Source organism: Phyllostomus hastatus, unplaced genomic scaffold (assembly GCF_019186645.2).
Source record: "Phyllostomus hastatus isolate PE091 unplaced genomic scaffold, TTU_PhHast_1.1 phas_contig_40, whole genome shotgun sequence".
In the NCBI taxonomy this organism is placed as follows: Eukaryota; Metazoa; Chordata; class Mammalia; order Chiroptera; family Phyllostomidae; genus Phyllostomus; species Phyllostomus hastatus.
In genome coordinates, this window is record NW_025333872.1 from 88,034,773 (window position 1) to 88,052,876 (window position 18,104).

General features: G+C 38.9%; 2 protein-coding genes across 4 annotated transcripts in view; one reads left to right on the forward strand and one right to left on the reverse strand.

The window, feature by feature from the left end:
* LATS1 (large tumor suppressor kinase 1) overlaps window positions 1-11,402 on the reverse strand; it is a 39,866-nt gene extending 28,464 nt beyond the window's left edge. Inside the window, exons 1-2 of one of the 3 annotated variants that reach the window (XM_045842579.1) lie at window positions 11,005-11,396; window positions 2,857-3,334 (exon numbers count right to left, since the gene is read on the reverse strand). In XM_045842579.1, coding sequence (XP_045698535.1) covers window positions 2,857-3,198 — 342 coding nt within the window. In that variant the 5' untranslated portion in view covers window positions 3,199-3,334; window positions 11,005-11,396. Of the gene's footprint in view, window positions 1-2,856; window positions 3,335-11,004 lie in introns of all 3 variants that reach the window. The other 2 variants (XM_045842580.1, XM_045842581.1) reach the window with 2 other exon arrangements.
* On the forward strand, window positions 10,834-17,963 carry LOC123821875 (basic proline-rich protein-like). The gene is made up of 3 exons (XM_045843575.1): window positions 10,834-11,020; window positions 11,093-11,444; window positions 15,818-17,963. Exons 1-3 carry the CDS (start codon window positions 10,834-10,836, stop codon window positions 16,113-16,115), a joined length of 837 nt encoding a protein of 278 aa, XP_045699531.1. The 3' UTR covers window positions 16,116-17,963.
* Window positions 17,964-18,104: the final 141 nt, after the last annotated feature.

An 18,104-nucleotide genomic window follows, 5' to 3' on the forward strand; every position in this document is an offset into this window, starting at 1 on the left:
CGATACAAAGATACAGTGCTGGTCACATTTTATGCCAATTGGACTCTGCAAATTTGTAGTGAGGAATCACTTTATATACAAATATGAAATAATAAAAGTCACCCCAAATTAAGATTCATCAGGGAGTGCTTAACTTTACAACTGGTTAAGTCAAGTGAACTGTGACTGTATTTAGGCTATTATGCCATGGCAGTACCATCTCAGTTGGTAAGAAAATTGGTACCCACCATCCTTTTTCAATATATTGTGAGAACTGTATTCTTGTAAAGTGCACCAGAATTTCAGCCTGTAATGCTAGTGATAATTATGCTGGCTTTAAGTCTTCAATATACAAAGTGGGGCAAAAGTAAATTTACAATCATGAGTACATGATAGAGTTTATTCTTGTATTATTTTTATTAATTATTGTGTTATATTCCATATGAACAACTGTAAATCTACTTTTGCCCCACCCTGTATATGTTCAAATATTTTTACATCAGTAACAGTATCAACCAAGTGTTCCTTAACACTTGGGAGTGTGTGTGCTAGTGTGAAAAACAGCACCCTCAAATCAGTAACTTTTGAACAGAAGCCTTATGTGATTGGAAAAAACGTTCCACATTACTATGCTTTTGCTTTTCATACTTAGAAGCAAAAATACACTCTAGTGATTGTAGACTCATGTGTCCCCAAAACACATCAATCCCATTTAACATTTATTCCTATGAGGAAATTATTCTTGAAATGTTTGAGAGGTTTTAATTTTATAGAGCACCAGAAATATATCCTCTAAAAACTGTAACTGCCTTGAACTTGGCATAACTAAAATAATAGAGCTTATGAAATGATACGAACAATGAAGTGAGACTGGTAAGAATTTTGAAGTGCCAAGCTGGGATCTTGAATAAATTCTGCAATATATAGAAAGCTATCAGAATCAGTGATTCGAGGTAGTAGATGTAAATTGATGATATAAATATTCTTTATATCACCATGGATATAAGTAATACCATACCTTCATTATTTGGACAAATAAGGATCAATAAATATCTAAATGCTTATAGTAAAGCAACTTTGCTGAAGCAGTTACTAATGTCATAAGGTGACAACTTTGAAATGGGTGATTGTAATAAAGCTAACATATCTTTGTAATGCAAAGTAATTATTATTGCTAATGCATAAAAGAACAGGGCATTGACCAATGCCTTTGATTTCTTAAAACAGTCTATACTGGAAAGAGTTTTTAAGTTCTTTATAAGTATAGAATATGTTTGCTATGATTCACTCTGACTGATGGGTTCACACATAAATACACACATGACTACTGAGGTACCTTATCTGACAGAACACATTACCACTTAAGGACCTATATAGGCATGTGATTTTCTAAACTCTCCCTAGCAATACATAAAAAAAGTAAGAGCAATAATTCAGCTGTGTCTTTATTTTATGCCTTTTGGCTAAAGGATTAGGAAGAAAGTATAGTACTCTACAGAATCTCCATTCGAGCCATTGTCTGAATCTCCCAACTACTAAACAAGAAAACATCCCAGGTCTTCTACTCCTCCTCTCTCTACTTTCTGATACAAACTCAATATTTTTAAAAACACATATGCATGAAAAAGATGGGAAGTAATATTAATCAAAGGGATAAATAAAGTGAGCCAGAAAAAATAATCATTTTTCTTCCTTGTTTAATTGTAAATCTCCCTTTTCAAATCCTTTACTATAATGCAAACTTAGGCTCTCATTTTCTTAATTAAGTATACAGATATCTGAAAATGTGGCCACCAAAATATTAACAATAGTGAAGGAATTTAAGGGTAGTTATCTTTGTGTTATGAAACTGAAGGTAATGTTCAGTTCTTTTTCATACTTTTTAAGTTTTAACAGGGAACAGCTATTACTTTTATAATTAGGAGAAAAGTTCCTATAATTTTTTGAAGATTTTATTTATTTATTTTTTAGATAGAGGGGAAGGAAAGGAGAAAGAGAGGAAGAAAAACATCAGTGCGTGGTTGCCCCTCACATGCCCCTAGTTGGGGGGCCCACAACCCAGGCCATGTGCCCTGACTGGGAATCAAACTGAAGACCCTTTGGTTTGCAGACCCATGCTCAATCCACTGAGCTGCACCAGCCAGGGCTGGTTCCTATAATTTTAAAAGAAAATATAGTTAATGCTTGGTTATTCACATTTAGTTATATTTTCCATAGCCAATTTTTGTCTAAAATGATTTATGCACCTACAATGTTCAAATAAAGAATATGATTATAGAAAATAAATTCTATTAATAACCTGAACAAAATACGGTTAAATATATGTGTTGTGAAGAACTTTTTAAATGAGTTCTGAAAGTCAATACTAAAGACCTGAATAGAAATTTCATTAAAATAAATCTGATATTCTTAGAGATTAATCAACAAATTTTGAGCTTTTGTGAATTTGGCATTTGGATCTGAGAGTGCTATAAATATAACTGTTTAATGAAATCCCTGATTCTATTTCTTTCTGTGTAGTATAAACTAAAAACTCCATATCCTTAGAGCTGTCATTCCACATCAGCCTCTTAGCTCCCAAGAGCTCCTATCCCAGTGTCCTGACTCAGCTCTCACCTGGGGTGTTCTTCAACTGCACTTCCACTCTGACTTCATGGCCTGACCTTTTAAATTCCAGAAACCACAGAGAAAACTAAAGAAATAATGATTATTTTGTTTTAATAATTAATAGAATTGTGAACAATATTCTTTGCTGGTAAAATATACAAATTTACATACATGTTATATTCACTCAAAGGAAACATTTAGGCAGGAGATCACCAAAAATGTGTAATGTAGTACAGAGTAAGAAAAATCCTTTTGTTTTTAAAAGCTTACCTCATCGAACCCAGCAGCTTGTAAATCTTGAAACATTTGTGGATTAACCTCTGAAGCACTCCGACTTGTTTCGTTTGCAAATGGTTGTAGAGAGTTTCGAATTTCCAACAAGGCTTTATGATGAGTCCCAAATTTGGGAGGATTTCTGACTTGTCGAGGATCTTCAATTGACATTTTATTCATGTTATGCTCAGCTTTTGCAGCATCGGATGGTTTGGATAAATTCCTAAGGGATTCCCGAATTTCTTGCAACATTTGCCGGCTGCTGCCAGTGTAGCTACTGGCAGGAAAGGTCTTAGGCCTCATTTGCCTATATCCTTCTGGCTTTTCACTTCTCTTCATGAAAACATCTATGTATATATAACCCACACGAGAGACTTTAGGAGCCACCTAATAAATTCAGAGCCTTCTCTTGAGCAAAACTGCAAAAGATCCTTTGCAGAAGTCCTCAGGAATGTTAAAATTTAAATAATTAACCCTATAAAAGAAAAAAATAAATGAAATCTATAAGGTAATTAACAGATAAACTAGTTCCATGAATGGGGGAGGAAGGGTTCAGAGGGAATACTGATTCAGGAGGAAGAGACTTAGGTTATAGTTCTGGCTCCATTATGGATTACTGTTAGCCTCTCAGTGCCCATTTCTTAATCTGTAAAATTACCTGAAGTAGTGGTTATGGTGATAAAAACAATTTTAAGAGTGCTTTAATAAGTATTATAGTACATACAAATGCAAGGAATTACTAAGTGAACAACAATCCAATGGGCAACCTATCATCAACTTCACCTAGTAGTTCCAATTTTAGGTTTTATAAATTACACTCCAAATATATTTCTTTAGAAAAAGAGTGCTGTTGCTTTAAAAAGGTTTTTAAACCACTAGTCCAGAAGATACCTTTATGCTTTAAAACAGATGCTTGGGTTTATTTTCCGCCTGGGACTCTAGAGACAGTACACTCATTAACTAATGGGAAGGGGAAAGAACCTCTGAAGACAAACTGTCTTACTTCTCACTTAATGCATGAATGTCTTCTATACTGCACTGGAAGAGCAGTCACCTAAAGTCTACTGAAATGTCCCCACTGATAGGGCAAATTACTAACTCAGGAAAGCTATTCTCTCTGTGATGTCCAAAAACTATTAGAAATGTTTTCTTTAAGTGAGAGTCATGAAATCTCACTCAGGGCGTGTTACAAACCAGTGCTAAAACTACTTTGCCTGGATTCTTACCTAACCATCCTAACAGTCCTGCGAGGTAGGTTTACTACCTATACTTTGTAGATGAGGAAACTGAAATTCACAGAGAGTTTGGGTAAAATAGTTTGTAAGTGGTACCACTGGGATGTGAAACATTGCTAATTATCATCTACTGGAAGCCTATTTCTACTCTCATTAGATATAATCACCACTCATGCTATATAAAGGTGTCTATGGATGGACAGACATAAATATCTCCTTCTTGTCATTTAGGGTTCATTCCTGTTTCCTCAAAGACCTTTTCCCTAATCGCCTGATTACCCTGTTTTATTGTAGACACACGCTAGTTTGTCAAAGAAAGCAAAGCACTTGCAATGGAAAAACAAAAAAATTATTCAAGTACTTGTTCTGTTAATTATTAGCAATGTGAACTTGGACATTATAATTCTCTCAAAAACTGTCTGCTTAGCCTACAGACAACAGCAATTGAACAACAATAAAATAATGTTTTTTTAAAAAACTGTCTGCTTAAGGATAAAATGGATGGAGTAACAAGGTTTACCTTATGGTTTGAACAAAGATTAAGAGGAACAATGCAATACAATAGAAGGAAAATATACACAAATGTTAGAATATGTAGACTGTTCCTTGCAACATCATCTGTAACAGCAAAAGATGACATCACTCTAGATGCTCGTCAGTAATTGTTCACATAATTCATAATTCATCTGTATGTGGTAAAGCAGATGTTAAGAAGAATGATGCAGTTCTAGCCAAATGTACTGACATGGATACTTGTATTCTTTAAGCAAAAAAGGCAAGTTTCAAAAAAGCCATTTTCTATTCTAAAATTAGATTATGGTGATGTTGTAGAGCTATGTAAATATACTAAAAACCACTTACCTATACTTTAACTGAGTAAACTCATGGTATTAAATTATATTTATGGATATTCGTGGCGTATGCACCTACATGAACACTGCAGGCGGCCTAAGAAGGATGAAGTCCTGGAGCAAACCACCAGAGGTGCAGTTTCCTGATGACTTCTCCTTAATTATTTTTGAGGTACAATTGCTAAATGAGTTATGAATCAATCAATTCTACTGGACAAGCAGTCCTCATGTCCCCATTTTGTAAAATCAAAAATAAAGTTTGTCATGGTGTTGCTGAAAATTATGCATATTCTGTCTATAACATAACCTGATCTACTGATAATTATTTCACAAAAGAAATTAGGACACATCTTGTACTTTTATGAAGGTGATCCCTCATGATAAATACCTTTTCCCTAAGCTTTCCCAAAATATTAATTTAATAGCTAATGAATTTCTCTAGATGTAACATTTGGTTCACCTTCTGAAAAGGGAATATTCCCCCAAAGCTCACAATTGATCTGTGGCCAAAGATGACAATAGAAAAAGAGTGCCCAGGTGGTTCCTGCAGAATAATGGCCACGGGTTCACAGAAAACAATGGGTAAGAGTTCCTCCCTTTGTAAATGAATAAAGGTCAATCAAGGTATCTCTACTCCCTCCAGATGTGATTGCTTTCACAAGATTTGCCTATAAAGATTTCAAAATTATTACAGATCAAAAATTGCTCTCTCTCATTCTTCTATTTTTCTAATTCTAAAGCTTACTGTGGCCCTCTATCCTTGTTCTGTCATTCAATACTGTGGTGAGTGGGGGGACAGAGAACAAGGACAAAAATAGCTTCATGGTCTCCGGACCAAGAGGAACCATATCTGGACCTGATGGAGAAACTACTGGACATATGACCCACAGGACCAATGAATCTAGCTACTGCAGCTTAGGGCCCAACATGTTAGCAAAATAGTAACACAATACTATGAATATCTTTCCGCAACAGTAAGTACAATATTTTCTTGATTCTAAGATGCATCCTTTTCTACATTCTAATGTTTCTAAAATTGAGTACATCATAAAAGCAATATTTAAAGAAATCTGTTGGCTCCAAAGCAGAGAAATTCCACTAAAAAAAAAAAAGATTTTATTTATTTTTAGAGAGAGGGGAAAGGAGGAAAAGAAACACCCAATGTGTGAGAGATCAGTTGCCTCTCACACGCCCCCAACGGGGGCCCAGCCCGCAACCCAGGCGTGTGTCCTGACTGGAAATTGAACCAGCGACCCTTTGGTTCATAAGCCAGCCACCAATCCATTAAGCCACACCAACCATGGCAAAGCAGAGAAGTTCTGATATAGCAGACAATGCACCATAGCTAACTTGACTATAAATAAAATGCGAAACTTTTGTCATTTTAGTTGTATTATTTTCAGCAGCGGCACCATGTATGGTTGAATCTAAACCTTTAATTAATGCTCAAGATGTTTTCAAAAAGATTCTACTATGATGTAGCATTACATACTCAGAAACTGCCTGTCATCCAAAACAGGCAATGCAATTAAAGGCATAAACTGCAACGTTAGGCAAGTTAGAGAATTTTCGAGGGTGAGAAAGGTTCTTATGACATAGAAGCACTCCAACATGAAACATCTGTCAAAACTTACTGTCGTCCTCCCTGACCAGTGTGCTCAGTCGGAACATCATGCTGTAAACTGAAAGGTCACAGCTTCAACTGCCAGTTAGGGCACATGCCTGAGGTGCAGATCTGGTCCCCTGTCGGGGTACATATGAGAGGCAACCAATCAATGTTTCCCTCACACATTTCTCTCTCTCCCTCCCTTCTTCTTTCTCTAAGATTGGTAAGCATGTCCTCATGTGAAGATTAAAAAAAAAAAGACAACTTATTATCTTCAGAAGTTGTGCAATTTCCAGCAGTAACTCACTCCACTAAGCAAGAAAAAACAACAAAAAAGGAAAAGAATACAAAATCCAGTATTCTTCAATATGCCTCAAAAGTATATAGTCAATCGTAAAGAAAATAGGTTCAAGATAAGCAGGGTTACAAAAAGCAGCATGTAATCATGATGTTATGTGTTAACTAACCAAAGCCCAAAGTAATTCAAAGGAAGCCTAGATCTCAATGTGAAAAGGAGACTCCGTCTTTTTTAAAAAATTGATTTAAGAGACAGAGAGAGACCTAGATTTTGTTGTTTGACTTATTTATGCATTCATTGGTTGATTCTTGTATGTGTCCTGATTGGGGATTGAACTCACAACATTGGCTTACTGAGACGATGCTCTAGCCAACTGAGCTACCTGGCCAGGGCCTGAGGCTCCATCTTTATTCTGAAAACACACACACCACACACCACACACACACACACACACACACACACCCTCTGAATAAATAAATGTATGCCACTGAAGGTTAATAAAAACCATAGGTTGCCCTAGCTGGTGTTGCTCAGTGGTTTGAGTGCTGCTCTGCAAACCAAAGGGTCGCAGGTTTGATTCTCATTCAGGGCACATACCTGGGTTGTAGGCCAGGTCCCTAGTAGGGGACATGCAAGAGGCAACCACACATTGATATTTCTCTCCCTCTCTTTTTCCTTTCCTTCCCCTCTCTCTAACAATAAATAAAATCTTTTAAAAAATGTTTATTTTCTTTCCCTTGAAAAGCTGTTACTAAATAGTTTGTTTTAGATTTAATGGTCTCAAAATTGTGAAAATGTCAGTTCAACTTCATCTTTTTAAATACCTGTATATTAAATTACATCATGTGGATATGCCATAATATACCTATCCCCTACTGATGGGCATTTAGGTTGTTTCCAATATTTTGCTATTATAAATGTTTCAAACACTGATAACCTGAGTTGTATTAGTAATATTGTAATGCTGAGAATGGGTGGTGAATTCATGGGTGTTCATTTATTATGTTTCATAGCTTAATGTATATAACATATTCTTTGTACATGTCAAGATTAGTTAATAAAAAAATACCACACTAAAAATTCCTGCCCTGGCTGGGTGGTCCAGTTGGAGTGTCCTTCTGTGCACCAAAAGTCTGTGGGTTCAATGCCCAGTCAGGGCACATACCTAGCTTGTGGATTTGATCCATAGTTGGGGAATAAATGGAAGGCAACTGATCGATGTTTCTCTCTTACATCTCTCTCCCCCCAAAATCAATAAACATATCCTTGGGTGTGGATATAAATTAAATAAATAAATAAGTCTTACACACACACACACAGTTGAGAATTTCCCTTATTCTCAGAAGTGAAAGTGCTGGGTCTAAGATGATATATATGTAAAATTCGGGTACTTATTGTCAGATTGCCTCCCAGAACAGTGTACTAAATTTACATTTCCTCCAAAAACGTATGGCGTTAACAAATCTCACTAAACTTTGCTAATACAACATTTGAAAATTCAATTTAATAAAAAGTAAAGAGAATTTAAAAAAAAAACTCTTTAAATTAGTCTTCCCAACAATTCTGATCATGTCATTCCCTACTCAGAAACATCAATGATTGTTTCACTTAGTGGTTAAAGTAACTGCTCTGGAGCCGAACTTCAGGGTACCAATCACAGTACTACCACTAAGGAGCTGTGCCTCAGTTCCTTATCTTCAAATGTGGGCAATAACGATCCTATTTAATGGGGTTATTTTGAGCATTAAGTAAGTTTAATACAGGTCAAATATTTATAATAAATGACTAAATCAGTAAATGGTAGTTAGTATTTCTTTCTGTTACCTAACCCAGAATCTCCCACCCCATATATCTTATACTCTAATCAGGCTCTCAGCTAACATACCTTGTACTTTTTCTATTTTCATGTCCTTACTCATCCTGTTTGTTCTTCTTGGGAGATCTCCTGTCATTAGAATGCCTCCTTCATGAAGCTTTCCTTGAACTGCTGGTTGTTACCCCTCTCCTGAAATCTAAATGCACTTTGCATAGTCAGATAAAATGTGTTTTTGCCCTATACTTATAATTGTCTTATTCTTCCCACTAGATTACAGATTCAAAGAGCATAAGATGATGTGAGATACATATGTGTATATATAGATTCCGCACCCCGCCCAAATGGATTAGGACTCACTTATTCTTTGAAATAACACTTAAATTGGTTAGACTTAACAGACAAAACCTCCATTTCTTTAAAAGTTCAGATATTCATCTAATATGCAAATGTTAGTAAATCCAGACAAATATTGTTGATATCTTGTCCAACCTAGGGAAAAACAGGTACCATTACCTAAAAGATTCCAGAGTGTTACTGTGGGTTGAATGAGGCTTTATAAAAAAATATGGCCCATCTTAATGCTCTAACTAAACCCCTTATGAGAAGAGCAAGTCATATGTACTGTTTCCATCTTAGCAGCATAGTCTTAGTTGTTTAGACTGATGACGTTTTCTTCAATTAGCTTTCTAGCAATTAACTAATCAAAAGTAGAGACAATCACTGTAATTTAGCTTCATGCTGAAAAATGATCGACATTGCTACTTGATAAAAATGTTGTTAAATGACTAAATGACTTTTGTAGTCTACAAAAATCCCCCACTAATCTAAATCTAACATTTAGAATGAAAACTAAATAACTAGAGTTGGAAGAGTTCTAAGGCTATGTTTACATAGAACATCAAAGAACAGTATTAAAAACAAAAACTCAAATTACAGAAAAAAATCCAGATAATATCATACTAAAAAAAGTAGTCATATTTTTTAATTTGCTTTCAGAGAGTGGCAAGCATGTTCAATAAATATGGAAAGACTGTGCCTTTCCCAGTACATACCAGGAGCTGGTTTCTTGCAGTAGCAGGTGATCAGAAGAACAGAATGCTACTACTTTTACTGTTAAATCAAATTCCTCCACTGCCTTAAGGAATCACCTAGCCTATTTCACCTGTCAACTTATTTAAGGAAAGAAATGAACTTAGTTAAATCACAAATGTAGATATCTTAACAGAGAACATTCATTCTAATTATAATGAATAACTATATTTCTAATTCCTGATGGAGGAGATTTGATAACAATTTTAAATTTCATACAAACTCCACAAAGGCCTGGCAAGCTTCATGATCCCAGGCATTCAAATCCATCTCCCAAACTGGAGTGGTACAATATTGTTTGTGTGTGCAACTACACTTATTTCTCACTGGGTTTACGAATAACTTGTACACGATGACATCTTTTCTATCATATTAACATATAAGTCGACAAACATTAAACTTTGTTCCCTTACAGAGGTGTGGCTGCATGTGGTTCAGGATGGCTACGAATGTGGCCCAACACAAAATCGTGAATTTACTTAAAACATTTTGAGATTTTTTTGTGTGTGATTACGTGTCACAACGTATTTAATGTGTGGCCGAGACGCCAAAAGGTTAGACAAGCCTGAATAACTTTCAATTGGAGAAATCAGAGTATGGGGTTAAATCGGGTCACCTGAGTCACTTTTTAAGACACAAGTTCTTCTTAAAGTTATATAAGCAAGGCTCCCTTAATATTCTTTCCATTTTCTGTATTTATACACACTCTTACTATATACAGATCTCTCCATCTCTCCCATGCCTTCCAACTGTGAACATAACAGTGCGCTGTAACGAGAATTCCAGGATTTCTCCAAGCTATATCCAGGATCCGGTCCCTCGGGGAGGCAAAGGACTGCAGCTCTTTCACTGTGACTTTCTTTCAGAACCTCCTTTCCCTTTCCTTCCTTCCTAAACACTGCAGACCCGTGTGTGTTGCGGGTGCGAGTGGAGGTGAGACACAGTCGCCGCCAGGCCTGCAGCGAAGTGGCCTTTCCCAGCCAAACCTGCACCTCCAAGGCCGCAAGGCCTGGGGCTCTTCCTCCAGCCCCAGGCGCGGCCAACCCTCGCTTCCCCAAGGCAGGGCTCCGCTCGCGTCCATGCAACCAGCCAAGTCGGGCCCGCACCGAGCCCGGCCAGCCCGCCCGGCCGCAGTAGCCCCTGGAGCCCCGCCAGCGGGGATGGGCGTGGGCCCCGGCGGCCACCGCCCCGCCAACTCCCGCTCGCAAGGAGAGAGTGCGCCCCACCCGCTACGCCGGCCCCAGACCTACCTGCAGGGGATTGCGGGTCTCCTGGACAGCGGCCACGGGCCGGAGAGGGGACGCCGAGGCGGCCGGAAGCCCTCCCAGGGAGCCTGAGTATCCCGGGGAGCACAGGGTGGGGAGAGTAGCCGGGGGGCTGCCGCGGGCCAGCGCGGCCCGTCGCGAGGGTCGCGGGGACCTCGCACTCCCCTCAGCACCAGGCCGTTGCCACCGCCGCCGCCGCCATTTTGCCTTCCACTCGGTGTCGCCGCCGCCGCACTCCGCCGCAGGTTTCCCGGATGTGGGCATTTCCCGGCGTCGCTTGCGCGGGGGCCGACGACTGGGGGCTTTGGCCCGCTCGGCCGCCTGCGGAGAGCGCCGCCCGCGGCCTCCTGCCCGCCGCCCGGCCCGGCTCCCCTGTGCGTCGCCAGCGGCTCCCCCGCCTCGCGCTGCCCAGTTGACTCGCCCCGGTGCGTGCCACCGGGCTGTCTCCGGCCCAAGCCCACGCTCTGACTTCGGTCTCACTTTTTTTTTTCCCTTCTCAGTTGAGCTCTTTCTGTGGACGGGTATAGGACTGAAGTACGCATCTCAAGGATGCTAATTCTCGGGAGGGAGCAAACAGAAATGAGCTGCTCTCTGAAACCTCGCTGTGGACGTCAGGATTCGGGATTTCTAGAGGCTTTGAAAAAAATATTGCTTAGTTCTCTTTTCCCCGGTGAATCCGTGACTTTCAGTATTTCCCGAATCAGCCATTTAATATGGTCTTGACCTGAGAAAGAGTTACAGTTTTATCTGTCAACCAAATAAATCAATAGAAGAAAAAGTTGCTGTTGATGTAAATGGAATAATTGTGACTGTGAGAAGAGCTTTTATTTTTTTGTTAAAATAATTTGGAAATTTGGGATGGAATCATTGGGTGTATGATGTTTGCAAGTACCGTCCCCTCTTTGTATGTGGAGCGCCTGTGCCAATTCTACCTCTTGAAAATGTATGCAGTTGATCTTCTGAAATAATCCCCTTTCGTCCTTTTTTTACTAGAGTCTATTTTAAAAATATTTTTTAAAGATTTTATTTATTTATTTTTAGAGAGGGAAGGCAGAAAGAGAGAGAGAGAGAGAGAGAAACATCAATGTGCAGTTGCTAGGGGTCATGGCCTGCAACCCAGGCGTGTGCCCTGGCTGGGAATCGAACCTGCGACACTTTGGTTCGCAGCCCACGCTCAATCCACTGAGCTACGCCAGCCAGGGCAACTTAAAAATATTTTTAATTAAAGACTTCTTTTTCTGATGTTAAATTAGTTACCAGCTCCTGTATCCAGAAGTTCAAATGTGAAAAACCTGTGTTAAAAGTTTACATTCTACAAGTACTTGGTTGAAACTCTAGGTTCCATAAGCACAGAGTTTATACAAGGTAGAGGATTTGACCCAAGGTGGGTCACTTAATAGTCTTAGTTTTTACTTTCTTCAACTGGGAGACCAAGTAACCTCTAGAGTCCCTTTCAGCCTTAAAATTATATGAATCTCCTGTGTTCACTGGCCTGCTTGCCCTTTCCAGAAAGATTAACTTGGAAGAACATACTACCCACAGAGTCTTGTCACCTCTGTCACTGACACATGGAACTTCTTAAGTTTCTCAATTCTCTCAAAGCATGAAGGCAAGTAACTCCATAGACCACCGTCCAGGAAAACTAAATAATTCAAGGAGCTGGGTGAATTGCTCTTTCTGAGACTAGGAGGTTGGAGCCCAGTAGGGAGACAGAAGGGCCGGGAAAGGAGGAGTGACCCTGAGAGGACCCACGATAACAGATTGAAAGCAGCTGCGACTCCAGGTGGGGGTGGGGGTGACAGACCAAGGGAGCTGCTGACAAGGGTTGGACAGTCTGAGAACGGCATTATCTGCCATTCACTTGAAGGCATTTGTATTGCTGTGATGGAAAACCATTGATCCAGCTTCCATTTACTCCCCTCTTTAATGCTGTATGGAAATGGTGATTTTTTGGTGGCCAAATTTCATACGTGTGTGAATGTAGGAACATGGGCAGTATACATGGAGGATGTCTGGAGACCAGCGGTGATACTGAGAGCATTAGCCCTCCCAAGAATTCACACAGTCTTAGGGGAAGGCTCTAGACTCTGACCAGCCCACACGTAGGAAGTATAGCTGTATTCTGCAATACCTCCTTGAAGGCAGAGCATCTATATAAATTATTTGGAATTCTAATCAGATTTGTCTCCTCCTTCATTTATTTATTCAAGCATTTATTGATGTCAATGTGGACTCATGGATATTTCAGATTGTTCCACCTTTGGCTATTGGGAAATTTTCCAGTTGGCTTCTGTGACCCTTTGACATATTCTCATTACGTGCTTTCATTTTTCTTTAGAACTTACTTTCTGGCACTACAAGATGCTGCAAGCAATCTTGTATATTTCCCACCACTCCAAGGAGCCCTGGTTCCTTTTATTGGAGAATGGTATAGCAACCAAATCTGGGGGTCACTGCTTGTATGACCTCTCTGGCAAAGAGAGTTTAAAATTTGTGCATTCCATACTATGCACAGGGGTAGAAATTGTTCAGATTTGTTGCAGATATTATTTTGTAGTCCAGTATTAACTGCAGCTTAGCTTCATACATCCATGACCTGCACAAAGATTTCCAACAGTCAATGCATTTCTGATGGTTTTGTTAGGTTGTCTGTCAGCTATTGTCCCCCAGAGTTGTTAAGACAGTTTGGAACTGAACATTAGTTTATTTGTGGCTCTGACTGGGTGGCTCAGTTGGTCGGGCATCTCGCCACAAAGTTAAAGGACACCAGTTCACTTCCAGGTCATGCCTGGGTTGTGGGTTTGGTCCCTGGTCAGGATATATATGAGAGGCAACTGATCAATGTTTCTTTCCCTCTCTTTCTCTCTTCCTTCCCCTCTCTCTAAAAATAAATAAATAAAAATTTTAAAAAAATTCTTTGTGATCAGCACTGGCTGGTGTGGCTCAGTGGATTGAACACCAGTCTGCTAACCAAATGGTCACAGGTTCTATTCCGAGTCAGGGCACATGCCTGGGTTGCAGGCCAGGTCCCCAGTAGGGGGCAAATGAGAGGCAACCACACATTGATGTGTCTGTCTCTCTCTCCCTCCCTTCCCCTCTAAAAAGAAATAAAATATTTAAATTTTTTAAAAAATTCTGTCTTATCAGCTAGATTCTAGTCTTTCTCCCTTCTCACCATGCCCATCCCTCCAATTCTTCCCTCTATGTACACCTCTGACATAGTGAAATGTTTCTGGGAACTGTTTTGATGCTAAGATGACTGCAGTCCAGGATGTAGCTGGTAGTTGTTCTACACTGCCACTTAACATCAGTCATGGCTGAGAATGATGTCAATAGTTTAAATATTGGGATGTCCTAGTTTGGATCTTCACAGGTTTCATATCTGGGGCGGGGGGGGGGAAGCAATGCTATTGCTTCAGACTGTCTAGTAAGTTTGAGCTAGGCAGCACATTGATACTGTAAGCTTAAATGATACAAACTCTACAGGAGTGAACTTACTACACTTCTTGGACACGATTCTAGAATGGGTTATTGAAAGGACTTTACACAAACAGAAATGTTACAAAGGCCAAGGAATTCTTCAATTATGCCAAATTTTTGATAGGATAGCTATAGCACAGACATTTTCCTCACAATAGTCTGAACAAGGGCAGAATGTCAACAAATTAGGTTGGTGTATAAATATTTCAGTGACTGTAGCCAAATACCAATGATTCGTGTGTCCCTGATAATTGACTCTAGGAGGGGGCCTAAGCACTTCAGTCCATTTAACCTATTTTCTAACGGGAAAATAGGATGAGAAAGCATACTGGGCAATTCTGAAAATAATTTGCTTCTCAGAAGGGATTGTTCATTCTTTCTATACTGAAATAAGATCTGTCTTCTTAGAACAAGAAGAATGGACCTGTAGGAAAGATCAAAACTATTTGTATTAACTCAGTACAGAAAGTATGGCTTAGGAGTATTGTGCGTGAAAACTTAAGGGTTTAGTTCAGCTACTCAACAGTCTAACTGAACAAATGTCAGAATAATTAAAATAAACTAAGGCAGCATTACAATAGAGTAGTGCACTCAAAATCAGAATGATTTCTCATATTCTCATGAGGCAGATACCACTTGCCTCATTTTGGAAGTCACATTTTAAAGATGGCCTTTGGAAAACAGGAGTCATTTTTAAAAGGGAAAACAAGATTGTGACTTCAGTTTGCACTGAGTTGGTGCTTACTTTGGATCAGATACTGTATTAAACATTGTCAGTACAAGACCAAGATCTGGGCTCTGCTCTTAAGCTTGTGGTCCAGTAGAGGGAGCCAGGCTGCTTAAGACACTGCTCTAAGCACAATGTAAACTCTGCACAATGGGCTTCTGAAACAGTACAATTTAACCCAGATTGTAAGAGGCCAGGGAAGGCTCTCTCGACAAAGTGACACCTAAAGGCAGTGGAGAAGGGTGAGCAGGATTTAGCCAAGTAGGGCAAGAAAGCCAGGAAGGGAACTTAGCCCAGAAGAAACCGCTGAAAGGACAGACTAAGAAGTTTTACACCCAGAAAAAGCTACAATATGTGGTTTTGAATACATGAATGTTTTGTGTGTGTGGAGGGGGGTCTCCTGAGAAAAGACGACAGATGGAAGCCCGTTTCAATTCAGTATATGAAAACTCATTTATTTAGTGAAACTTCATGGTAAAGTACCCCAACATAATGCAAATTCAGAAAATGGATTAGTGATGGGCTCTGTCACATATCAGGTTCGCATGATCATTTTAATCCACAAAAACATCATTCTACCTTTTTTAACAGGACCCTTTTGAGTCCCACTCACACACGGAAACCCTGCCATCATGCTGGATCAACTAGAGCTGTCCAGAAGAGGGAGGCAGCACAGCACATTTTCAAATATACGGATGAGAACTTGCTGGGAATGAATGCTGTGGAAGGTATGATTAGGCTGGAGATGCCCTCCAGGGTGCCTTCCGCCTCTGGGATCCTACAGCCCTCAAAAAAATTATTTGATAGTTCCATGAATAAAGGCAGTGACAATGAGCAAATTCATATATTAGTTTTATTTATACTGTATCAAGCTTATGTTTCTTATTAAATGTATGGCATGTAACAAAGATACTGTCTTTTACACATGATTATAAATACTCAAATCAAAGCAAAGCTTCAAACTTAAAACTGTTTCTAGTTCCAGCTAATATTCTAAGCCTAGACATCTGGTTCCTTCCTTCTACCATTATTTACTATAATGATCAAAGGGAAATTATATACATTTCTGCTGGAAACTGAGATGGGTGCTAACATGTTTGAAACCTTCACTTTTCAGCAGCAAAAAGCAGAGGCACAAGCTTGCTATTCACTGTATATGGAAAATGTGCCACCAGGGACCTAGGGCCTTTGACTTAGAGCAAGGATGCTGGCCTGCTAACCGTAACGTGAGGGTGTTCGCACTGGGTGGGGAGAGGCTCTGTGGCTTAGGCTGTGGCAAGACAGTCATACAAAGGGAAATATAAGGCCAGAGGAAAATTCATAGCTGTGTTTATATTATTGAACCCATACAGGCAAGGAATGTGCATCTGTGTATATCTCACAAAAAACATGAAAGACTTAAAGTGTCATTAAAAGTACTTAAATTTTTCTTTTGACTCTTATTTATTTTATATTTGTTTTTCTGTAATGAATTACTTTTACAATAAGAGAATGTCTTAAAAATCAGTCCCCTACGGATAGGACCCAGAGCTGTTCCCTGGCTGTGAGTACCCGAACATGACACAATACAAGGGTCCTGGCGGTTCATGAGCAAAGGAACCCCAGGTGCCAAGCGAAGTGCGCTGAGCTGACAGCATAGCCTCTGTGCAGGCCGTAGGGGGTACCGTGGGCAGAAACGAAGCCCTAGAGCTTTAAAATGAAAACACTAAAAAGCAAACATGGGCACGGAGGAAGAGAATGTGGTGCACCGATACAATGGAACATTATTCAGCCAAAAATATGGGAATGGTGTTCTAAGTTGAGCTGCAACATAAATGAACCTTGAAAACTTTATGCTAAAATAAACCAGACACAAAAGGCCATATCTTACATGATTTCATTTATAGATAATGTCCAGAATAGGCAAATCCATAAAGACAGAAAGTAGGTTTGTGATTGCTAGGGGGTTGGAGAAGGCCAAAATGGGGACTGACTGCCAATGGGGGGGAGCAGTTACTTTGAGGGATGAAGAGGATGTTCTGGATATAGACAGTGGTGATAGATGCATAACTTTGTGAATATTTTAAGACATGAACTACACACTTTAAAAGAGTGAACTTAAAGTATGTGATTTGTAGCTCAGTAAAAAATAATCATGAACTTATCTGTATGTAGGTTATATTTCAATAGAGTTAAATTTTTTTAAATACTAAAAAAAAGATATTCCCACCAATATAAACATAAAAAATTCCTATCAGCAACATTTTCTTTCTTTCTGACTCTTCGGAATTCAAAGTTACTAATTATCTTTAATAAAATATTTTTGAGCCAAATATATACAAAAAGCAGATGTATATATATATTCCATTTTTAAATGTTTACAAAAAAAGAAAAAACCCAAGATAAGCACAAACCCCCTGAAAATATTAGGAGAGAAAAGCAATATTTTACTTAATTACTATTATTGGAATTACAAATAAATGAAAAACACTTCAATTATATAACACTCATTATAATCTAATAATGCATTTAATCTACCAAACTCTGGAAAGACAATGTCATTATATTGTCTTCAAATACTACAGATTAACGTTTCGAATAAAGATAAAGAAGTCAAAATTCTTTACTCTTACCACACACCATACTAGTACATGTTACCTATCATACATGTTACCTCATACATGTTACCTATCAAATTTTAGTTTGGGAATAGGCTCATTTATCAATGTGAAAATTATTTTATTGCCCAGTGTCCAGGTCAGCAAAAATGTGTTTTCCTTTTTTCAAGAAAAATAAAGTTGGGTATGAGCAGTTGATAGGGTTCCACTCAAATATATTCTAATAAAGGAACCTGTCAAAACATTTTCACCTTTAAAAAAAGTCAGTGTTTTTGTTCTAC

Coding starts and splice junctions, on each gene's coding strand:
- LOC123821875 (XM_045843575.1), top strand. CDS start 10,834: ATGCAACCAGCCAAGTCGGGCCCGCACCGAGCCCGGCCAGCCCGCCCG. Junction 11,021..11,092: donor CTACCTGCAGGGGATTGCGG/GTCTCCTGGACA, acceptor AGGGAGCCTGAG/TATCCCGGGGAGCACAGGGT. Junction 11,445..15,817: donor TGCCCAGTTGACTCGCCCCG/GTGCGTGCCACC, acceptor CTTTTTTAACAG/GACCCTTTTGAGTCCCACTC.